We start from the raw sequence: 23,426 nt of genomic DNA, 5'->3' as shown, positions 1-23,426 counted from the left end.
TTTCAAATCACAGAAATTCTCAGAGTCTATCTACCAAGTAACAGAAAAGTGGGGATGTGTGTTGGTGGAGAAGTACTAACACCAATTAAATTACTTACCGCTGAAGTTCCTGTTTTTAAAATGGGAATCAGTCAGAGGGCTGTTGCAAGGAAAATGTGATAGAAGATATGAACATATTACAGGACATAATGTAACTAACTATAACTTTGCTATATTGAGGTTACTTAGAGACTTTCAGCAGGGGTAGCTGATCTCACACTGTAATGAAGCCCTTATTCTATTACTGAAACCACTTTGGATAAGGGGAAAGACAAAACTACTTCATACTGCTAAAATAATGTTATGGTGGAATCTCTGTTTTTCCCAACTCCTAAAGCCAAAGTAACTGCATGGATTGCACAAAAAGAAAAGTCTCAATGACAATTTATTGAAAGGATTCTTAAAAGCAGATAATGGGAAATGGGAATCCAATGGGATCATAAAAACATTCTCTTTAGGTTCCAATTGGTGTGCATGTCATCCATACTGTACATGGTAACATACTCATTTACACTCCACAAGCTGTAAACAAGTACTTTGTGTAATGTTTGTAGGTCAACAAATTGGTACAAAAATCCCCATTAAGTTGTATGTGGAGGGCTAGGCATGTTTCCTACAAAAAGCCTTCGGAATTCATGTTAGAATTCACTGAGCAAGTGCACAGCACTGTGCCTTCTGATACTATCATTTGTCCAGTGTTTTGTCTGGAAATATTATATTCTTACCAAATGAGTGTCATAAAATCTAGCCAAAGTAGCCACCAGCAACATACATTAAAAGGGAAATTTAAAAATTATTATTTGGCTAAAGATTAATTTTATGTCTGATAATATAAACTAATGTTCCTTAATTTTAAAAAGAAAGGTTTTTTTCCCTTGAAAATCACAGAATATGTGTAAACTTTGAAACAAAATTTCTGAATATTTACAATGTGGTATAAATATTAAAGAAGACTATGGGATATTAAATTGCCTTAGTGGGGTAGTCATCTACAAATTTTATATACCCACTTACTAGAAATGTGTATTCTGTACTTATTGCATATATCTCTCACATATGTGGGATTTTGACTTGAACCATAAACTACAGATATTTAAATATATATATTTGAGCTGGTCAGAATGGAACCATGAATGAGGCAGATTGTACAGTTAAATAGTGTGTTTTCTGTTGTTTTTAAAGTTCAATTTACATATTCCAACTGTAAACTATTCTATTCATTAATGTCCCCTTTAAACTCATGTGACCACAGAGCTAATTTAGGGGAGAAAAATCTCATATTAAACTCAGTAACAAGTTCCACAGTTCAACCATTTCAGTTTCAAGGGAATATTGTCATTGTCCTATCTGTTTCTAGAACTGAAGGATGTTTTAACATTTAATTATGACTCTTATGTCAAGCCCTTTTTTTTTGCAATAATGCAGTAATTTCCTAAGACAATTTGCTACTGAAGAATTTTCTGCTATCAAAAGGCTTACTTAGTAGAAAAATGCCAAAAATTTCCAATGTGAAAGTAACTCCCAGGTGGTATAAACAGATGCATAATCACATATTTTACACCAGACAGACACACCTGCATACACCACACACACACACACACACACTTTGTGAGTGCACATGCATAAATGCATGCGTGTGAACACACACCCATACACACCCACACACACCAGTGTACCAGAAGACAATGAACCGAATAGATGGCTAATATGAATGTGGTTACAAAATGTTTGTTTAAGACAGGTATGATGGGCAATAAGGAAAACCCTCTTGTACTCCTACATGTAATCATTCTGGGCTCCTCATCCTGTATTTAAGGTTGCAGTACTATATATAATAATGCTCTATTAAAACAAGAATCAATACTTTACATTTTAAGAAACTTTACATATATACAAAAATCGTACATCAGGAATGGATTTTTAAAGCTCATATTAGGTTTTTCAGTTTGAAAGTTCTATTTTCCTTCAATTAAAGCCTTTAATTCTTTCATATTGTGGTCATTTGCAACGGTCATAGCATGATCCAGAGCTCGAACACTTGCAAGAAGTTTTACTATCTGTTTTATGTTTTCCCTAAAAAAGAAAAACATTTTAAGTAACAAAGCAGTATTTGATTAGTTAATCTTCATAAGTAAACTTATGGACAAACATTTTGATTACAAAATCAGTTTAAAAATTCATCTATTAATATACTGCTGCATAAGAAAAAAGCTTGTGTAAAAAGATTACAACATTCTATATGTATTGGTCTGAACTAGTCTGAACTTTTTCCCCAAATGAAAACTGTATGAAACTTGACTACATACTATAATCAGTATCATTTGTTTTTTCCATTCAGTAATCCACAGTGAGACAAGATTAAGTTCTTTTCCTTGCAAACCCGGGATGATTACTGAGTAAATAGTTCTCATTAAATCATGACAGATGATCCCTGTTCACTTGGATAAATAAAAATTTTTAAAAAGTAAAAATAAAAACTAAGCATATTTATTCTGGGAAAAGAGTTCACAATTACTAGAAGTTATTTCTAGTGAATTTAATCCAATTTATGTCTGCAAATATGATTTGTGTTCAAATAGCAAGTTTTCTAAAAACGTTAGCTATTATTGATATATAAGTACCAGCCTAGCCAAAATTGGGACCATGAATGTAAATAAGCTGCCCACCAGAAAAGATCCTTAGTATCTCCCCTTTCCACCTCCAATGACTTCTGGGCAGCCTCAGCTTCCCTTTCACCACTGTACCTAACCAAATCTGGCCTTAATGTTTTACTTCATCCTTCTCAAAATTTACCTTGAAAACAGATGGAACTAAATGGACATAAATTTCTGAAACACAATTCACATACATATTATGTTTATGTATAAATTATGTAATATATACACAATTTATTAGAATTACAAATTGATTAGAAATAAAATCAAAACCAACACACACACACACACACACACACATACACACACACTCTGAAGAGTAGGAGATTCAGTACTAAGATTTCACTAGTATAGGCAACTTCCAGTGTGGAAATTACCTGAACTGAGCAATCAGAGCACTGAGAGATTTGCTTGTCCATGGTCATATACCTAGGACAAGAATTCAGGTTTTCCAAACTTTGAGGCCAATCTATTATTCCCTATGCCGTGTGTGTGTGTGTGTGTGTGTGTGTGTATTTGTGTATACACACAATAATTCAAAACCAAAAAGTAGCATCATTTGCCTTTAAAATATCTAATTAAATACTATTTGATAAAATGATTCCTATTTTACTTCATTAATTGTTAAAATAATTACCTTGCATTTCTTTTTTCTACATCAGAGCATCCAATGCTGTTTCTATAAATGGTATCTGCCAGGTGAACAAGGTATCTACAAAAGTTTTCTAGCTGGCATATAGTCCTTTCTCCTTTCAGATTTACGAACCACTGTTTGGGGAAACAATTGATTACCTGTATGGTAGGAAAAAAGTGGTGAGCAGGGTTAGGTAATAATTATCCAACTAGAAATCCTGTTATATAGTTCTAGATAAAGATGCTTATTTTAAAGGGATGATGCTTTAAAAAAAAAACTTGAAAAAAAAAGACTAATTGATTTAGTTAAAGTCACACAGTTAAATTAGAGGTATACTAATGTTTGGAACTCAAATACATTGAGTTCCCAAACCTCAGCTAAGCTAACAATGAAAATTTTAATGCAGGTACAATTATGGTATATTTTTAATGATTATAGTGTGTAAGTAACGGACAAGTTGATTAGTAGAACTGAAAGGAAAAAAATCATATTTCTTAAAAGTCACGAAGAGAATCAGAACTGATGACACTGTCCCAGCAATAAAATACCACTAATTGGGGCAGCTAGGTGGTGCAGTGGATAGAGTTCAGGCCTTGGAGTCTGGAGGACCTGAGTTCAAATCCCACCTCAGACACTTGCACTTACTAGCTGTGTGACCTTGGGCAAGTCACTTAACCCTGACTGCCTCACCAAAAAACCCCCAAAAAGCAAACAAACGAAAAACCACTAATCTAAGGACAAAGCTGCCCCATAGCATCTTTCAAAGTCAATTGCACAATCATCAGAAAATAGGATTAAAATATTTTCCCTTGAAGAGTTTGGAACACACAAATGAAATTATACATTTAAGAAAATATTAAGATAACCAATTTATTTTATGATCATTTAACCAATTTAGTTAGTTTAAATAGTTTTTAACAAAGTGGTTTTTAAAAACATTTTTGCATCCACATTATAGTTAAGTTTTTGATAATTGCTTGTTTACTACTTAAAATATCAATATTCAAAAAATAAAACTAAACATTTCTAATCCTCTTGGTAGTACTTAAAAGTACCTTAATTACCACACAAATTCATTTAGAAATAATGTGCTACACAGGATGCTGCAGGAGGATTTGCACTTGTTGTCTAGGTAAGTTAATTTCCAATTCTACTTTTTTATGTCCCTCTACTAGTTGTTGTAGAGGAATTTATAAAATACTCAAAAGGTTCATACAATTTTTTTTAAAATTTGTAATAAATTAAAATAAAATACTAAATATCTTAGTTAACTTACATGTTGGGCTTTTTTGATGCTGTCATCCCCATATTCTGAATTCTGAAAAGCCATAAGGATGTATCTATTTAGCAAACCATCTATGGATAATTCTTGAAGAGTTTTGTTTGAAAAAATGCCATACCACTGGAGAAAGTTTCCTAACAGCTGAGGAGAAAAGCAAATTGCAGAATTGAGGCAATATAAGATGTTAGGTCTTATATACATGTACTGTAGAAAACACCTTTTGTTTTTGTTTTTCCTGGTGTTGGGCAAAACCTTTTTAGAATTATGCTACATCAAGAAAACAATGACTGAGTATATTTCACTAGGGGACATGATCTAACCCAAAGTACAGAGGCACTCAATAGGCAGTTTTTGAAGCCTTTCTAGCTTGGTGGGTCTTGCCAGAACCTGAGCTGTGCTACCATTGAGTAGGGAACCCAAGTTTCCACTCACATGTCACTCTGAAGCAATGGAGAACTTCTGTGGGAACAGTTTAATACAAAAAACAAACAAACCCCTCCCCCAAACTCATATATTCAATTCAATAAGAATTTGTTCAAAGAAATATAAAATGAAAAGTAGTTAATTTTGAAAAGTCTCAATCATAATTTCTTTGAACAAATTCTTACTGAATTAAATATATGAGTTTTAACCTCTCTAGGCCTCAGTTTTTTAAACTTAAAATATTTAACAAATTGATAGCCAACATATACAAATGGCTAATTCTCTCCACCAACATACACAAAAGGAAACAGCTGTTACTGCTCATGAAAATACACTGAAAAAACTTGGAGCTATTAGAGAATGTTCAGGTTCAAAGGCTGAAGAAAGGATACAAAGTGCTATATATACTTTATTACAATTGATTTTCACAAACAGCCATAAGTTACAATTCCTATTGTCAGTATTACTCTCCTTTTACAAATGAGTAGAGGAAAGATTTGAATCCAAGTGTCTACTGACTCTGATTGCTAGGTGGTACAGTAGATAGGTTACCAGGCCTAAAGTTATGAAAGTTCATCTTCCTTAGTTCAAATCTGATCTCAGACACTAGCTGTGTGACCCTGGGCAAGTCACTTAACCCCAACTGCCTTAAAAAAAAATTTTCTGAGAGGTACTTCTATGCCCAGGAAAAAGGGGAAAAACTAGTTCAGTCACCCTATAGTTTATAAATACAGTTTTTTTTGGGTTAGGCAAGAAATCTAATTACCATTGTTTCTCTTGGAAAAGTTTTTGAGTTTTAAATAATAAAATTGCAAATGAGCCTGTTTCAGATGGAAGCTTTCCTGTATGTAAATATGTAATTATTTATATTAGAGGTTATTTCAGAGCGGTAGCATTTATGAATTAATTCCAAATCCCTAAAATGCTATGGTCACTTACCTTAACTGAAGACCAAAACTGTCGCTGGAAAAACAAATAAGGGCCAGAGTTTTTATTTTCCAAGATACTATATACAAAAGGGAGAGAAAAACATTAATTGAAATATTTTATTCTAAAAGCCAGATGACATACACATTCATCAATAACTATGGATGACACAAGAAAACAGGTAAAAAAGGTTTAAAAAGCAGCAAATGGTTTCCAATTAATTGTACTTTTGAGGAACGTTATTTGACATTTAAGGTATAAAAGAGGACACTTTAACTTACTTGGCAGATATTTCGTGGAAGATTAACGATTAAATATTATTACCTATTTATAAGTTAACAAATCTGCCCACCACACTCACACAGTCTCTTTCGGCTGCTAAAACTCAATACATTAGTAAAATCAAACGAGAACTATATTAAAACAGCAAAGTAGCAGGAATTAAATGAGTAAGTTTTACTTACTTTTTGGGATACAAGGGCATGAATACATCATCATCTAAAGTTCTTCTCATTCTTAGTAAGAGTGCCTTTAAATATAGCTGAAAATGTTAAAAAAAAGTTGATGGCCATTTAAAAATTATAATCTTTGGGTTTGTTAAATTGTGACAATTTTTAAGAAATCACATTTCTCAATGTCTAAACTATGTTGCAAGAGTTTAAACTGATGAAAATTGCTAAGTGCTACTTTTAATAAAAGGGATCTTTCATAGAAGTATAATCTGTAATACACCCATTGATACTTTCAAAGCAGAAAATTAAAAGCCATCTAAATATAATGCTTCTCAACTAGCAATGAAAATATATTACCTGTGTGTTTTTATTTTCTGCATTTACCACTGAAGGATATCCACTTGTCAATTTCAATGTAATCCCAACCATTCTAGATGTCTGTGTTGTAGAGAAGGGGTCCCATGTATTTTCAGCTATTCCTGTTTTGGCAATAATAAGTCTTATTAGATATAGAGATAAAAGTGAACTATATACAGTTAGTTAAAATACAAAAACATATAAGAAGTAGCAAGACAAAACAAAACTACCCAGTAAGTTTTAATAACCACGAATCTCTGCTTACAAATAGTCTTTATACTCAATGTCTTCTGTGGACTTACTTTCCCAGCTGGTGCAGCTGTAGGAACCACCTCTTTTCTTCCTTGTTGCTGGCCTGGCCTGTCTGATCACATTAATCTACTCTAAAGAAAACGCCCCTAAAATTCCCTACTCTTCCCATCCCCAAAGATCATTAGCCTCCTACTTTAAGTGATCCAATCCACAGTATATATATCCCTTTGCTACTACCAGGTAGAGAAGAGGTGTATTATTTTATTCTTTTCTAAAGACTAGGACATCCCCATCCCCTGAACTAAATCCTGTTTTTAAAAACTGTCATCAGATAGTAGTCCAGCTATTCATTGGTACATTACTTGTGGTCCTGTTACTTAAAGGTTCACAAGTGACTTTGATTTCTTGTCCCCTGAGTTATCTTGGAGTGGGCAGAGTACCTTCCAATGATTAGAAAAAAGCTAACTATAGAACAAGATTATTAGTCATTTTGACTTGTTGACATTAGCAAAAAGCTGTTTTCTACCCCTTTTGTGAACCACAATTGAGGTTTCCCAGCTGGGTAAATGCCATACTTGTTAACACTTAAGAAACACCCAGGGTTTGTCTAACAATATGGAATTTTTCAAGAAAAGCCTGTTCTGCTGACAACAACATAATATAAAGAAGCAAACTAGTGGGGGAAAAAGGCTGTAAATAGTTTTAATTGTTTTTCATGGTCTTCTTTTGAAGATCAGTATAAAAAATCAGTTTTTAATATTTGGGATAAAGCAACAATATTAAGATCTAAATAAAAAATAAAGAGTAGGATAGAGGGAAGGTCAATTCGTCATCAGAACACTAAATTTCCAGTTAAAACTTGGGGATCATTTTCTCAGAGAAACAAAGAGGAAAGCATAGTAGAATTGGCACTAATGTTCTATATTCTGGACTAAAGGGTGGCGAAGTACATCTATAATATTGTTTCAGATGAGATTTTCTCAAGGAGTTACAAACACAATTTATGAATACCACTTATTCATAAATTAAAGAACTGTTCCCACCTCCCCACATGTACACACATACATACGCGTATAAATATAGAGGAAATTTTAAAAGCCATTATATCAATAAATTATACCTGTTAGTTTAGGAAGAATCACTTTTTCCACAATGGTAGGTAGTAATGCAACATCTACATCTTCCTTTTCTTGCTCTTGCTCTTCACATCCATAAAATAGCAATGATTCAAACCACAGCATACTCTCAAAGTCACGACATTTTGCCTTGCATAAGAATTAAGAATGTTATTAGAATCAAATATTTAAATCATTCTGTCATATGTACAGTAATATAACAAGGATTTCAGTACATAAAAAGCAACTTTTACTTCATTTGAACATATTGCAGAAATTTAGCAGTAGATTAATAGTTTAAAAAATGAAAACAAAAAAAACCTGGATTCTAGCTCTAGTTCTACTACTTAAAATAAATGTTAAGTCTTGGACAAGTCATTTTAGTCTGCATCTTAGTTTTCCTCCATTATAATAGAAAATAACACTAGTCTTACCTATCCCATAAGTAGGTATATTTGCCAAGAATCAAATGAATTAGTGTATGTGCAAATAGCCAGAAGAGTACAAAACACTATAGAAATGTAAGGCACAATATTTTATTAGAAGCAACTAAATATCAAGGTATATCTTCCAAAATTTTTGTAACTAAGAATACAAAGGCATCTATTGGACACTTCAACAAATTTCCAAATGATAGTTACATAATCTACTTATTACTGTTGCCTCAAAATATCAGGTTTTTATTATTAATCAAGAATGTAGGAATGAGATTATGTTACCTGTAATTTCAAAAGTATTTCTAAGTATTTTTACCCTCAAGGTGATGCAGTAAGACTTGGGTTTCTAACTTTCGGCATATTGGAATAGAAGTGAAGAAAGACAATGACAACTACTCATAACTTAGCTATAAATGGGTGAACCACTGAAAAACCGTACAGCTTATCATTTGAGGCCACGAGATTAACACAAGTGTAATCCTTAGAGCCCTCTCCCCAGAGCAGCACTGCATATCATTCCAAGAAGGAACTAAATTGTACACTGGGTAAAATTTTGAGCTCGTAAGTCAAAGATTAAATTTATTCAAATATACTATTTTATTACAAAAAAAAATTTTTACATCTACTCACCTCCAAGGGAGTCCAAGTAAGAAGCTGCAACCTTATTAGAGGATTGAATAACTTTGGCAAACAAAGACCAATATAAGCATCCTTATAAGAAGTGAAATATTTAGAACGCCATGCTTCAAACTGTGATTTAATACAATCAATCGAATAGAAGCTCTCAAGGACATCTTCAAAAACCTTACTGGATTCTTTTGAGATACGATCTAGGAAAGGAAACACCACTAGGATTATTACTAAGTATTTAAGTATAAGAAATAAGTTAACATATTTTGCATTCTGTACTGGGACACTGAAGAAAATTAATCAAGAATAAGTCTTTTTCATCCACAAATAAAACAAAAACATTTCTGAGAGGTGGTGTGTTAACAGAGAAAAAGACTCTTGGATTTAGCAACATTAAGAACTTGAGTCAAAACCTCATCTCTCACACTTAATATCTGTGTACCCATATGCAAGTCATATAATCTCTGCCTCAGTTTCCTGATCAATAAAATAGGGCTAATACCTGTAGTACCTGCCTCATAGTGCTACTGGCCAAATCATATGAGATACTTTATATGACATGATTTATAAACTTTTAAGTGCCATACAAATTCTAACAGTCGATCTTTGTCATTTTTTAAGCATTATAATTTCTATTCTTACAATCAATTTGAAAAAACATTAAAAAAGAACCTACTATGTGCAAAGCAGGCAGCTAGGTGGCACAATGGATAGAGCAGTGGGCCTGGAGTCAGAAAGACTAATTTTCCTGAGGGTATGGTAGGGGATGAAGGAGAAGGAAAAGGAAAAGATGACTCCATGTTTTGTGCCTGAGCAGATACTAGTGCTACCAACTAAAAGCACTGGGACACAAGGGAAGTTTGAAAGAAGATGAATACTAAATAAATAATAAACCAACAAAGGAAACCCAGAAGTAGAAGAAGTAGAAGAACCAGGAAACAAAAAGAAGTAGAAATAAGGAGGAGGCAGCATCAACAATGTTGAATGTAGAGAGATCCAAGAAGATGAATACTGAGAAAACAAATAAGAAGCCAATGGCAACCTTGAAGAGTGTCACATCTATATCACGGCAGGCTTGGAAGCCAGACTACAAGGGAAAAAAAATGAACAGAGACTGAGGCAGTAGGGATATTAAGTCTAAAACTATTCTTTCAATGACTTAAAAAAAAGATATGTAGCAATTGACTGAATGGGGTGGGGGTGACAAAGAAAAAGCTGAGGGTAACTAGGTTCTAACATTGGGGACTGTAAAAAATAGTGGTGGTTCTTGATAGAAATAGAGAAATTAAGAAAAGAGGTGTGTTTAGGGGGAAAGAAGAGTTTTATGCTGGACTTGCTGAGTTTGAGATGTCTGTAAGAGACACAAGAGATGTCTGTAAGAGTGAAAATGCTCAGCAGGCATTTGGAAATGCAAAACTGGAGCTCAGGAGAAATATGAGACAGAAATACGTAGATTTGGGAGTCATTTGCACAAAGATGATTCGAGCTGATAAGGTTACTAAGAAAGAAGAATATGAAGAGAGAAAAGAAGAGGGCCTAGAACAGAGCCCTGACACGATCCTACAAAGAAGGCTGAGGAATGGTTGGACAGGTAAAAGGACCTGGATTCACAGATCTAAAGGTAACAGTATATCAGTTCCAGCTGCTTTATTTTAAAGAAAAAAGAACTAGGAAAGTGTCATGAAAATCCAGGGAAGAGCAAGTATCCAGGAGAGGAAGAGGTCCTATAAGTGTCAAATGCTGAAGAAAGGCCAAGAAGGATGAGCAACAAGAAATGACCAAGGGATAGTGTACTTGGTGATATGATTCCATTACAGCAATCAACAGAAAAACATGATACTCAGAATGGCTCAGAATTCTCTGCTAAACTATGTTCACTAATTGTCATTATATTTTTAAAAACTCAGTATTTCAAAGAAAATTTTTAAAAAGCATGGCTAATTACACAAAGATATATGAATGCATGTGTGTATATATATAAATAAAATGGCTACCTCCCAAAAAGATTAAATTGCTCAGTTAGTAACTGAATTATATGCATGATAAGAATAGTCACATATTCTTCAGGAATTTTACGACCAACCAATATTGATTTTTTTTTTCGTGTGGAAAAAAGGTTACATGAAAAGAGGTCACTATGTGGCACATCATGTCTTTCCTTCAGATGTCAAAATCAGAGGTACATAGCATTGGGTTTTATGATAAGCAGTGGAAAGAAACATTGTATTCCTTTATGTTACTTTGGCAGTGGCACCTTATTTACTCAATGTCTTCCTGGCTACCCAAACAAAATCAGTGGGGTTAAGATCCCAGGGTTTCAGCAATAAAGAAATTATGGAAAACCTTAGGTGTTAGTTATCTATATGATGGCTGGCAAGTCTGACAGGATATTATATTACCTACCCATAACCTGTATTTTCAGGGGTTTTGGACAACTGCAAATTCCTTATAAGCTATAGGAATCCCCATGATTAATAAGCATATGCCAGGAAAGTAGTCAGGGTAGGAGGGATGTAAATGTAGAGTCAATATAGGATAGGAGAGACACTATTCACATTAATTTACAGTGCTGGTTTTGGGAGATTCCTAGCTTTGTCCTTGTATCCTGAAGTTTTCACTGGAGATATAGGGGAAGGGGGAATCAGAGAAGAGAAAGGGAAAAAAAGCATCCTGAATGATTTTTGGCCAGCTACCTGTACTTTAGGAAGCACCTTATGGATACCCTGTAGCCCATTAAAGTCCACAACAAAAAAAAAAAACCTAAGTGTAGTTGGAGCAAATATTTTAGTGGAAAACAGAATATCTTCTTTAAGAATCCCTATGGAGAACATCTTCCATTATATGAACACAATTTATGCATTCAGCATTGATTATTCTTGTTTCACTAAATCATAAAATATTTTCCTAAGTAGGAACTTTTTTGCAGGACTAATCTAATCTGAACTAGTCTTAGGGCTCTTCTGATTTGGTACAGGCCATTTTTAATGGCATCACTTACAATTTAGCATTGCCCTTCATAAACAAAGTATGATCTCTCCCCCAACTCCTCAATAACTGTTAGCTTAGTATTTAATTTAAAAAGAAAAACAAAAAGCCACTACTTAACAAACAAATCAGTTTCTATGTTTCTACTTCCACAGTGATAAGAAACAAAAGACTAAACAGCAGAGAAAGGGGTAGGGATTAGACCTGTGGTTTCACTGGCATAAGGAACTCCCAGCTGAAGAAACTCCCTCTACCAGTGCAGGTCAGCATCTTCTGTGAAACTTTCAGTCTTACAGAGATATCTAGAGTCCTGTGAGGTAAAGTCCTGCACAGGGTCACCTAGTCAGGATGAGGCAGAAGTTAGATTTGAATAGCAAATTATAAGCAGCAATGGAAATTTCTTGGCTTTGAGGCCAATTCTCTATCCACTCTACCAAAGGAGAAATTTTCCCAACTTCACATTTAAATACACAAATATCTAACCTCTTTCCAGACTGAAATTAGTAATATCTGTTGATGTTTCTTCATCATCACTGGAAAGACCTTCGAGGTGATCTGCCATTTTGCCGGTTTGCTCCCTGGCTTGTCTGCGACGAGTCCTAAATATAAACAATATCGAGTTCTCCTAAAACAGATAAAACAAATACCTCCTTCTAATATAAAGTGATAGCAAGGATGGGAAACATTACCTTCTGGCCTCTCGTTCTGCAATCCGACGCTTTGCATGCTCTTGATACAGGGCTCGGTCTCGTCCAAAAGAATCAAGATTTGGTGCCATAAGAGCTTTATCTGCAAGACATCAATGACTCAAATTAAAAGCCTCCTATCAACAATACTGGGGAAAGAGTTTGCATAGAACAAACTAGTATGACAGACTGCTTGCTAAGCTCAACACAGTGTGATTGGTTACCATTAATAAACCTGAATATTTCTCTGTGTTCCTGAGAAAAGGGGTAGAGGAAGCAGTAGAACAACTGAATTCCCTTTTAGAAGCAGCAGCAACGATGGTACATACAATACTTTTCATCTTTTTTCAGGTCGTAAGTATTGAAAATGGTGCATGCTATTATGAACACACAAAAAATTAAAAAAATCCAAATTGCCTAACTGAACAAAGAAAACATGTTTTCCTTAAGCAAGAAGATTTCAAATGTTGTGTGCTTCACAAGATGAAAAACAGTAAAGAAAGACAGGGAAGAACACAGGAGGAAAACAGCTTTGTGGTCTAAGCACTATTTAGATTTTGGCCTATACTAACAATATTAGATTTCCTAATTACAACTGTCTTTTGGAACCATGAAGAAGAGAAGCAATACTCAACCCTGAAGTTCAGAATCTGAGTAAGTCCAACTTCACCATCCCAAAATAGTCTTCCTTTTATACTTTTCTCACTCCTATTTCCAAATTCCTAAACTATGAGTCTTTGAAAGGAAATGACACAGCAGTGGGAGGGAGATAAATGAGGAGATATTGGGGGGGAAAGAAGTAAAAACACATGAATAAAAAGGTACCAATTAAAGCCTGTGGAGATTCCCCCTTCCCACCTCTCCTTTTCTGGGCTTGTCCAAAACCAAGACATTCAACAGCAGGAAAACAAAACAAAACAAAACAAAAAAAAGAAATGGCTCACCCTCAAAATGTTCTATTACTGAAGAAGGTAGAAGTTTAAAAAAATTTTTTTTTAAGTCCTAAGATAGATCTGCAGGGTTTTTTAGAATATCTCTGTCAGAGCTTGTCTCTGGTGAGTTCCTGGGGCAAGCTGGTTAATCTCCCCATTCTTTAGGAAATCTTCTAATACTACAAGTTGCAGAGAAGGTGCCAAACTGCATTGGTAAAGGGAGTTTCCTATATTGATGCAAAAATAGATCCAGTCCCTATTCCTAGTCACTAGGATAAATAATGAGGAATTGTTTAATCATGAATGCCCCCAACTGTGGCTCGACTAGCTCTGTAAATTTCCCAAATCTACAGGCTATTTCAATAAAGAAACTCCCTGGCACCCAAACAATCATATTTCTTAAAAACAAACTTCAATAAACAAATGATTTAAGGTATGGATAGTACTATAATATTTTAAGCATCATCATTTATAGGCTTTACAAAAATACTTAGTTTGAGGGAAACTATCTAGGAAAACATCTGAGTCAAGAGATCCTTTTGTCTCTATTCCTATCCCTCAGTTTGTTTCGAAGTAGCAAAGATTATATAAAAGTATTAATTTATGTAGGTAATCTATATGATAAGTTTTCAAAATCTTTTTAATGGATGTTAACACTGCCCTGGGAAGTATTAGAGACATTTTCACAATTTCCCACGTTGTTTTTCCTTAAATCTTCTGATAATGTTCACTTCTTGACTCATTTTTTAATTTCAATTTTTTTAAACTTTCAGTCTAATTATCATATACTATGCCACATATACTACAAGCAACACTTAAGTAGTGTAAATACATTTTGACAAGCAAATTGTAAGCAGCAATGGAAATTGCTTAGAAAATCTAAAATGTACAATCCATGTTAATCATTTTGAGAAGGAAATTTCTCCCATGAACAAGTTACTAATTACTGAATAACAAAAGGCCCAGGTTACAGAAATCTAGCTCAGTACAGAGCGAAATGTTTAGGGTGGGACACAGAGTCAAAATCTGTAAAACATCAGAACAATGACACAGCAGAACGGAAACTCAAAAGCCATTTGGGGCTCTCAGCCCAGGCTAGTTTACTCTGGAAGCCACTGCTATCACCACTTCTTTTCTTTGCCTCTCCCAAACTCACAGGTCATGCCTATTTTGTTAATCAAACACTTCTTTCAGAAAGAGAAAGTCACCATGAATATTTAGTGATACCAGAGAAGACAGACCAAAAAAAAAAAAAAGAAAAAGAAATGGCAACAGAAATTAGATTTTCACACCAGCAAAAATTCTGATCATCTAAAAATATATTGGAATGCATGGGCAAAAAGAAAAGGGTCTCAAAGGTTTAAAATTAAGAAAGCTGTATTTTTATGGCCTGAACTAACAACTACATGTGTGTGTTTTTTTCTGATAAGAAATATATGTCTCAGCTCAGTCTACCTAACCAAAGATTAACAATTATGTTTCCTTTCAAATGAACAATTCTTATTTTTTTCTTTAAATTGAACTACTCTTTGACCAAAGGAAAAGTATTGCTGATACACTATACGGGTAAGACAAGGTAGAAAAAATGAACATGCAAATAGCTCCACTACATTTTCAAATCACTTTTACAAAGTGAATAAATACGTCAGAAAGACTAAAATTCATTTACTTTCTACCCTACAATTTCAAGTATTGCAAAGCATTTTAGTATGCTAAAGTTAGCACAGTAGGGAAAGGGACGTTAAAAAAAAATACATGGAGAAAAATGCTTTACCCAAGACATATTTAAATAAAGACTCCGAACCCCACAAAGCTGAAGTTTTACATTTGGCTCACACTAACAATTTTAACAAAATAAAATTGTGGCTTAAAATTTTTTTTTTCTATCAAGCACTTGAAGTCTTCAAACTTCCTCTGTGTGATCAAGTTATCATAATGTTAGTCTTACTATGTGTAGAGTGAAAAAAGTAGGAAAAAAAAAGATAAGATGGTTTCAAGTTAAAACATTATGAATATGAGGTACTGACTGAACTCTAAAGAAGAAAAGAGAAAATGTGACTAGAGAAGACAGAAATAATTACAAAACAAAAGGTAACAGTGAAAATCTCAGAGTTCTTGTGTGATGCAGAATTTAAAAAACACATTTTTATTCTATGATGTTATTTTTAGATCTACCTGTCACAAGAGCAAGGAAACTTGTTTTTAAAAAAGTACTCTGAGATATCTACTTTTCAATTAAGCTGCACTAAGTAAACAAGGTTGTTTAATGAATAATAAAAACCTTCAAGATGGACTGACTTGAATGGCTTGAAAACTCCGAAGATTCATCTTTAATATCATCTTGTCGTCTTTGGACAAGGCGGGAAGCTCGCTGTTTGTACAGCTGATGCATTGCTGATTCAAGTTCGTTAATCAGGGGCACCTGCAAAAATACAACACACTACGTAACATCAAATTCTAGCTGCTTAAGTATTCGGGGGTTCCATACTAATCCAAGAATTTTGAAAAAATATCCTAACTATGGTCAGAATAAAAAATGTAATTTAAAAAAACACAAGAAATTAATTTGTGTTTCTCTAGTTTATACATGAATTCTGTTCACAATTCCAAAAGTCCCTTTGAATGTTTTCCAATAAAATTTGCCTACCAGATTTTTTAGAATGTCTTAATTTTTTAAAAAAGTGCATCATTAATTTCTCAGCAGTAAGTTCTGATTCTCAAAAACACAAAGAAGCCAACTATACGATTATCACTGGGCAGTGCTAAAAAAAAGTATTATGCTGTATGTATATCATCTGTTTCTTACACTAATCCAAAAGGCAATTGAATTAATAATTTAAGATAACCCTAATACTGCCCTAAAACTTACAGACACTACATAACTCAGTGATTTATCAAACTTTTAAGCAATTCTGTCAACAATTAGTGTAATATTACTATAATAGGTTTCACTAACCTCTCTGTTAGCAACCAGGATTTCCTGTTATGAGGCACTAATGTCTTAAAAGCATAGTCAGGAAGTTCCACCTCTTGTCACCAAAGAATTAATTTCCTTTATTTTATTATAAGACAGTGAGTTTTCACATGAATTAACAGTTTAAGAAATCAATGAACTCTGCTTTTAGTTTATTAAAACATTTATAGTTAATTATGTCACTGGTTCTCATTTAGCACAAAAGCTTTTATAAAAAGCTTATTAACACAGTCTAATAAAATGAAACATGGATGCTTATTTCTTCATAATCCTATCATTTCAAATAAAAGTGTCATGAAGAATCCACAAAAAGCTAACCACTACACATAAGTAAGCCAGAACTTATGGTTTCTTGATAGTACAAATGGAAAGTACTTATAGAGTTTTTGGGTTCTGTTTTTTAACACTGGCCCCAAACATTAAAGCAGCTTGTTGAATGGAATGGACTGGAAATGGATAATTAAAAAAACAAAAACAAAAAAGGGCAGGTACAAAGAACATCTCAGTGAAGCAAAGTTTTGCACATCTGCATGATTCCTTTGTGGGGAAAAAAAAAAGCGAATGATCACTGAAAGGTGAAAAATGATGTAGTCATTTTATTCCTGAACAAGTCCTAATGATGGGGCAACAATATCCCCAAATCTTGACTTACTCTTGTTAAGAGTTAAACCCAACAACTTGGGATCTACCAAGAGCCAGTTTTTACAGGTGAGATTACAGTAATTTTGTGTTACATTTTGACAAAGAACACTCTACTCCCTGAAAAAATTTTATATATATTCAACAATGAAAAAAAGGACAAGACTAAGTATGCTTAAGCTCACAAGATACAGGACTAAAGACAAACCGTATTTTATAAAAAATCATAAAATTCATTCCTTACTCCTAATAATACTAGTTTCTCTAATGGAATTAATGTACATATACATTTTTCAAATTTTTGGTTAAGTTTCTGATAATGTAATTTTCCTAGTTTTGGATGCCTTTTAACAAAATCCACAGAAAATTCTACCAAACATTAAGAATCTATACAACTCATAACTTAAGTGTAACTAGATTTAACAACTTTCACCAAGACAATTTTCCCCCTCTTCAAACCTCAAAAAACAAACAAAACCCCACAACTAAGTATTATTTCAGTGGCATGTCTTTTTACTAGGCTGGAAGCCAGATGTTGGCTAGACATAGAAGGAAAAACAAGACACTGAGAAATTAGAATTAGAAATTAGGACAAAGGCTAGAGATTCTGACTTTGTTTAAAATCTGGAAGCATTAGAACTTTATACTGTTGTACATTTCATCTTTTAGAGGAAAACTTAGAGGAATGATCAAATTTGTAGTCTTGCACTGAAGCAATGTCCTTGCAGTATCATCAGTGATCTGAATCTTCAAGATTATAATCCAACTCTGTTCCAAAAATAGTTGCAAGATAGATGACTCATGACAACATTAATTCTGCAGCATTTTAATAATGAACTTGTATATATGTGCAATTATTCAAAACTAAACAATATTCATTGGTAAAAGATAAACTACCTACATGAGATCAATTAAAATCAAATTCTATATTAGTCTGATATATACATACAGCACCAGATAAATATAAATTCCATTTATCTAACATGTGGCCTATGGTAAGCACAATATGAAGTACAAAGAATAATTTCTACAAAACACAGTAACAGACTCTGCAATTTTTCTGTAACTGGCACAATTCATTGAGCACTCAGTACAAATAAATGAAAGGGAATAAGTGGGGACAAGAGCTAAAAGAAGCCTGAAACTCACAGAAATTAAGATTCATTTGAAAAATTATTATGTAGTAGTTTACAAAACTACATGTCTTTTTCTTAATTATCGAGTTTGATTCAACTCACATTTATTAAGTTTATGTAAGTATTGGAAAAAAAAACACATGCCCTTAATGCTAATGAATACTACTTGTTCATATAACTTAAAATGTTGTCATCCACTGAAGAGATGTCTACTAATAAGCATATCACAAAATCTAAGCTTAGCTGTCTTAAAGTTAATTTTCTTTTAGGTGCCCATGTTCCCAAATAACAGGGCTTTATCTTAATGTGTAAATATTCAATAATAAGAGCCAAACCCAAAATTTATTTTTCATGAAAAATAAGTAAAGAAAAGTAAAAAAAGTAAAAAAATAACTAAAGAAAGGTAAGTAAGAACCAGTAAACTTTAGGTCACAGAAGGCTGGTCCCCACAACGATTTCCAGTTTAGATCTGCTCTGTTGGTAGGAAAAGCATCACTCTGCTTTCTGATGCTTATGTCCAAGCTCCAGCCTTGATAAGTACATGATCAAGTTTATGTCTCCACAATTCCTTTATGTATTGCCCCTACTCAGTGGAATGCCATACCATGGCATAACGTCCTAGATACTAAGCATGACATCTGATCTAGAAATTCAGTTGCAAGGCCAGGCACATAACAAAGCCTTAAGACTGAATCAGAACATCATTACTGCTGCTCTAAGTCATAGGCTAGGTCTAATCGCAGGCCACCTGGGCTCATTAAGGAAGCCAAACTCAGTCTGAAAACTATTTGTTACTAATCCTCAGTTTTAGATATTACAATAATATCTAAATAGCAGAGAAATCAAATACTTAAGTGTTGATGTTTTGCCAAATCACATTTTCAAAATATAGCAGATTATACACTGACCCACACAGACAATGACAAAGGGAAAAGCTTTCTTTCAATCTCTTTATAAAGAAGGATATTTTATATAATTTTCTGCCAGGAACTCATTCCAAGGGGGAAAAGGGATAAAGGAGGGGATGGGGACAAGAAGAGGACCATCATTTTTACAGCTAAGAATGAAAGGTCCATAAAATATTGTGTGGTGTTTATCAACTAATGTATGAAGCAAAATGTTTTGCAAATTCCATTATAATCTCAGAGAAAAAAATAATTAGCTATATCATAACTTCTAACTTGGAAGAAAAATCACATAAAAAGACAACTGTAAAGAAAGGAGATTCTAAGGAAATTATTAGAAATGTAATCAATGAGTGACAAAATGAAATGCTAAAATTGTGCCCAATACACTGTTTTTCTAAAAGCAAACATTTAGAATAAAATGACAACTTAAAAAGAATGGTAGTTCAAAATGAATGCTTCTTGAAATGGATGATGCTATAATTTAAAGCGGAATACTACTGGAAACAAAAATAACCAAATCTATACTAGGAAATACAAACATCATTAAGTCATTTTGTATGTATTTGGAATTATGTATAGAATTACAACAAAGCTTAAATCTGGTCTTAGAAAAAAATCTCATCACAGCAGTACCTGACTTCTAATGCTTCAGGACAAGCCAACCAGTATGCTACTCCATGATTAAATCAAAATCTTCTGTCTAAAAGTGCTTCAAATTCTAAGGCACTCATCAAAGGTACTACTATTAAAACTATTAACATAATCATGAAAATAAAACAGTATTATCTTTTCATCATTTCTAAAACCAAATTCAACTAACAATTTTTTTAAATGCAGAAAGGTGCTAAATAAAACCTAGGTTTCCCTACTTTCAATTTATTGAAAGAGATTAATATTTTTGCATTCTTACCTTTTCACTGAAACACTCAAGCAAGTCTTGGACATACCCTCGCATTTCTTGCAAAAATTTATACCGTTCACCAATACCCCCAGAAGACCCTTCCAATCTTTCAATAGCCCTGGTAGAGTCCACTCGGCTTTGCAGATGTTTCTCATGTTGCTGTCGATTTGCTTTGTGCAATTCTTTCAAGGAGTCTAACCTTAGGAATAAAAAAAAAAGATAAATATAGCAAATTTATATCCAAAACCTTACGTTGTCAGGACACTTGCAATATTACATTATAATGTAGTTAGTTCCAATGTTAGAGTATGAAAAAATTTTAAATGCACTTTTCATCTGCACTGCTTTTTTTTTCTTTTCAAATACAGCAGTCTAGGGACTTTTCAAAGTTATTTGGCAAGCTAACTGAATTCTCATTCTTTGTTTTGCTTTTCCCCCCGAATCTTGACTACACTTTTTCAGCGTCCAGAAGGTAGAAAATCAGATCTGTCTTCAACAAGATCATATGGTGACATTTCTATAATTTTTCCAGGCTTCCACAGAAGTAATCCAAGGAGGTAGCAGAACAGAGTATGATGTCATCTTCCATTTAGTTTTTGAAGATGGGCCAGTGGCTCTTCATCGATGATATTCTGCATCTGCTACCCCAGACTAAATGTTGCCTGAGGGAACAGAAAGCTAGAAGACAGGTCTTTAAGAAGCTGATCTGCCCTACCTGTCTTTAAGCTGTTTCTTTACCAAATCAATAGTAACAGGAGTCATCTCATTACTGGGAGTTTTGAAAGGGACTGTATTATCTGTTTTTTGTGATTTGGCTTCTGATGATCCATAGGCTGTATAACTGTAAGGAATGCCATACGATGAACCATAAGGCATTGTCTGATAAGTATTCTGGTAGTACATATTCACTTCAGCAGGCTGACTCGCTTGAACCTATAAAAGAAGGCATGTGACACATGAAATACTAACAACATAATTGTCAATATATTAGAGAGTAAAATACAATTCCAATAAAAAATGCCCCCAATTTTTACTTTGTATTTACTAAAATTTTAATTTAGTTAAAATTTTGTATTGCACATTTCTCCAAAAAACAAACAAAAACCATCAGGGAATAGGAGAAGGCACCTACAGATTTTTTTTTTCCATTGTAAGACCTTTAACTGATACCTAACAATGATATGCTAAAGGTGAAAAAGATCTCAGAAATTATCTAGTCCAACTCCATGTTTTCATAAGGAAACTGAGGCTCAGAGAAGTGAAATTATTTGCTCAAGGTCACACAACTGGTTAGTGACAGAATCATGACAGGAACTCAGGTCTCCTCACTGTGATTGCTGTGCTCTTTTCACTAGTTTCTTCTCAGCACAGCATACCAATTAAGGACTTGTAAAATTCTGGAATCATGAAAAAAGATTTACTCGAGACTAAGATAATTTTTGTCAGTATGGTTTATAAAAAATATTTCAATGTATTTATTCTGCTCTCCTCAGTGGGAAGCAGCATCGGGTAGAGGAAAAGGCACTGGACTGGATTCAGGAAAGATCTGGATTTAAAGTCTTTACAGTTGGGTGATCATGGGCGAGTCACTCAACTTCTGAGCATCAGTTTCCTCACGTGTAAAATCAGGATACTTGTATCCAATGATAGTATCTGTGGCTAACCTACCTTACAGAGTTGCTATGAGTATCCACTCTGCAAACCTTAAAGTCACATATAAACGCCAGCTATTTATCACAGAATTGTAGGTTTCCCAGCAGCCATTTAGCTAACCCACAGCCAAAAGGGATCTCATCCCTACTATTAACATACATGACAAATGGTTATCCAGACCTTGCTTGAAGATCTCCAATGAGGGAAATCCATAACCTCTTGAGGCAGGCCATACCACTTTTGGACAGCTCTAATTGTTGCAAGTTTTTTCTGACAGCAAATATAAATTTGCCTCTTTGTAACATTTACCCACTGTTCTTGAGTTTGCCTTCTGGGACCAAACAAAACACCTTAAAAACCCTAATGACAGCAATCATATTCTTCCTGAGTCTCTTCTACAGGCCTTCATCTACATTCAGTTCCTTCATTTATCCTCATATCACATGAACTCAAGTGCTTCATTATCCTGGGAGCCCTCCTCTGGACTCTTTCCAGTTTATTGGTATCATTCTTGAACCACTATGCAACGATGTAAAAACAAAAACACTACATTCCATGTGTTATGTCCAGAGGCAGAGGCGCTAGCTGCCACCTCCTTATTCCTGGAAGGTGTTCCTCTCTTCAAGCATTCCAAAACTGCAATATCTTTTTTGACATCACACTGCTGACTGTAGAGCTTACAGTCTACCAATACCCTCCGATTGTTTTCTGACAAACTACCATTCAACTATACTTCCCCATTCCAGAAATTGAAGTTGATTTTTCGAACCCTACTGAGTTTAGTCTTATTATATGCTCTTGTCTTTTGAGATCCTAAATGTAATCCAGTGTTATCTATCCCTCCCAGCTGTATATCTAATGAGTATGCCTCCTATGTTAGTATCCAAGTCAAGGAGAAATGCTAAACAGCACAGGGTCAAACACAGATCCTTGTGATGCTCTGCCAAGTTGACAATGAATTATTAATGATCACTCTAGAGTCCAAATATTCCACTTCTTCTGAATCCATCTAACTTTATTACCTCACCTAGTCTATATCCTTACGATTTTTTCCCCCTAAGAATGAGATTTTATAAAATGCTTTCCTAAAATCTAAGTAAACTTAACTACATTTTCTAATCTACTAGTTTAACAATAAAGTTAAAAAGAAAAAGGAGGGGTAGGGGAAAGGCCTATCCTTGATGAAGCTGGCCATGCTGGCTCTTTTTCATCACAGCTTTCTTCGTTAGATGTTCACTGATCATTTCTTTAATTATTCATTCTAAAATGTTTTCAAGTATCAAAATCAAACCGACTGGCCTATAATTTGTAAACTGTTTTCTGTCCTTTTATAAAAATCACTTGCTTTTCTCTAACCTCACAGTAACTTTTCAGCTATCACACCTGCCATTTCCTCCACATATAAGGATG

At 33.9% G+C, this 23,426-nt stretch overlaps 1 protein-coding gene across 2 annotated transcripts in view; it reads right to left on the bottom strand.

Moving 5' to 3' along the window:
* Positions 1 to 406: 406 nt before the first annotated feature.
* PAXBP1 (PAX3 and PAX7 binding protein 1) overlaps positions 407 to 23,426 on the bottom strand; it is a 37,523-nt gene continuing 14,503 nt past the window's right edge. Inside the window, exons 6-18 of one of the 2 annotated variants that reach the window (XM_020995865.2) lie at positions 21,079 to 21,296; positions 20,373 to 20,562; positions 16,104 to 16,245; positions 12,877 to 12,976; positions 12,671 to 12,786; positions 9,203 to 9,402; positions 8,141 to 8,285; positions 6,769 to 6,890; positions 6,424 to 6,500; positions 5,972 to 6,038; positions 4,604 to 4,750; positions 3,331 to 3,485; positions 407 to 2,112 (exon numbers count right to left, since the gene is read on the bottom strand). In XM_020995865.2, coding sequence (XP_020851524.1) covers positions 1,995 to 2,112; positions 3,331 to 3,485; positions 4,604 to 4,750; positions 5,972 to 6,038; positions 6,424 to 6,500; positions 6,769 to 6,890; positions 8,141 to 8,285; positions 9,203 to 9,402; positions 12,671 to 12,786; positions 12,877 to 12,976; positions 16,104 to 16,245; positions 20,373 to 20,562; positions 21,079 to 21,296 — 1,797 coding nt within the window. In that variant the 3' untranslated portion in view covers positions 407 to 1,994. The remainder of the gene's footprint in view (positions 2,113 to 3,330; positions 3,486 to 4,603; positions 4,751 to 5,971; positions 6,039 to 6,423; positions 6,501 to 6,768; positions 6,891 to 8,140; positions 8,286 to 9,202; positions 9,403 to 12,670; positions 12,787 to 12,876; positions 12,977 to 16,103; positions 16,246 to 20,372; positions 20,563 to 21,078; positions 21,297 to 23,426) is intronic. The other variant, XM_020995866.2, reaches the window with a different exon arrangement.

Source organism: Phascolarctos cinereus, unplaced genomic scaffold, assembly GCF_003287225.1.
Source record: "Phascolarctos cinereus isolate Bilbo 61053 unplaced genomic scaffold, phaCin_HiC Scaffold_726;HRSCAF=1367, whole genome shotgun sequence".
Lineage (NCBI taxonomy): Eukaryota > Metazoa > Chordata > Mammalia > Diprotodontia > Phascolarctidae > Phascolarctos > Phascolarctos cinereus.
Note: the sequence above shows the minus strand (reverse complement) of the source record. Positions and strands in the feature narration are given on the sequence as shown.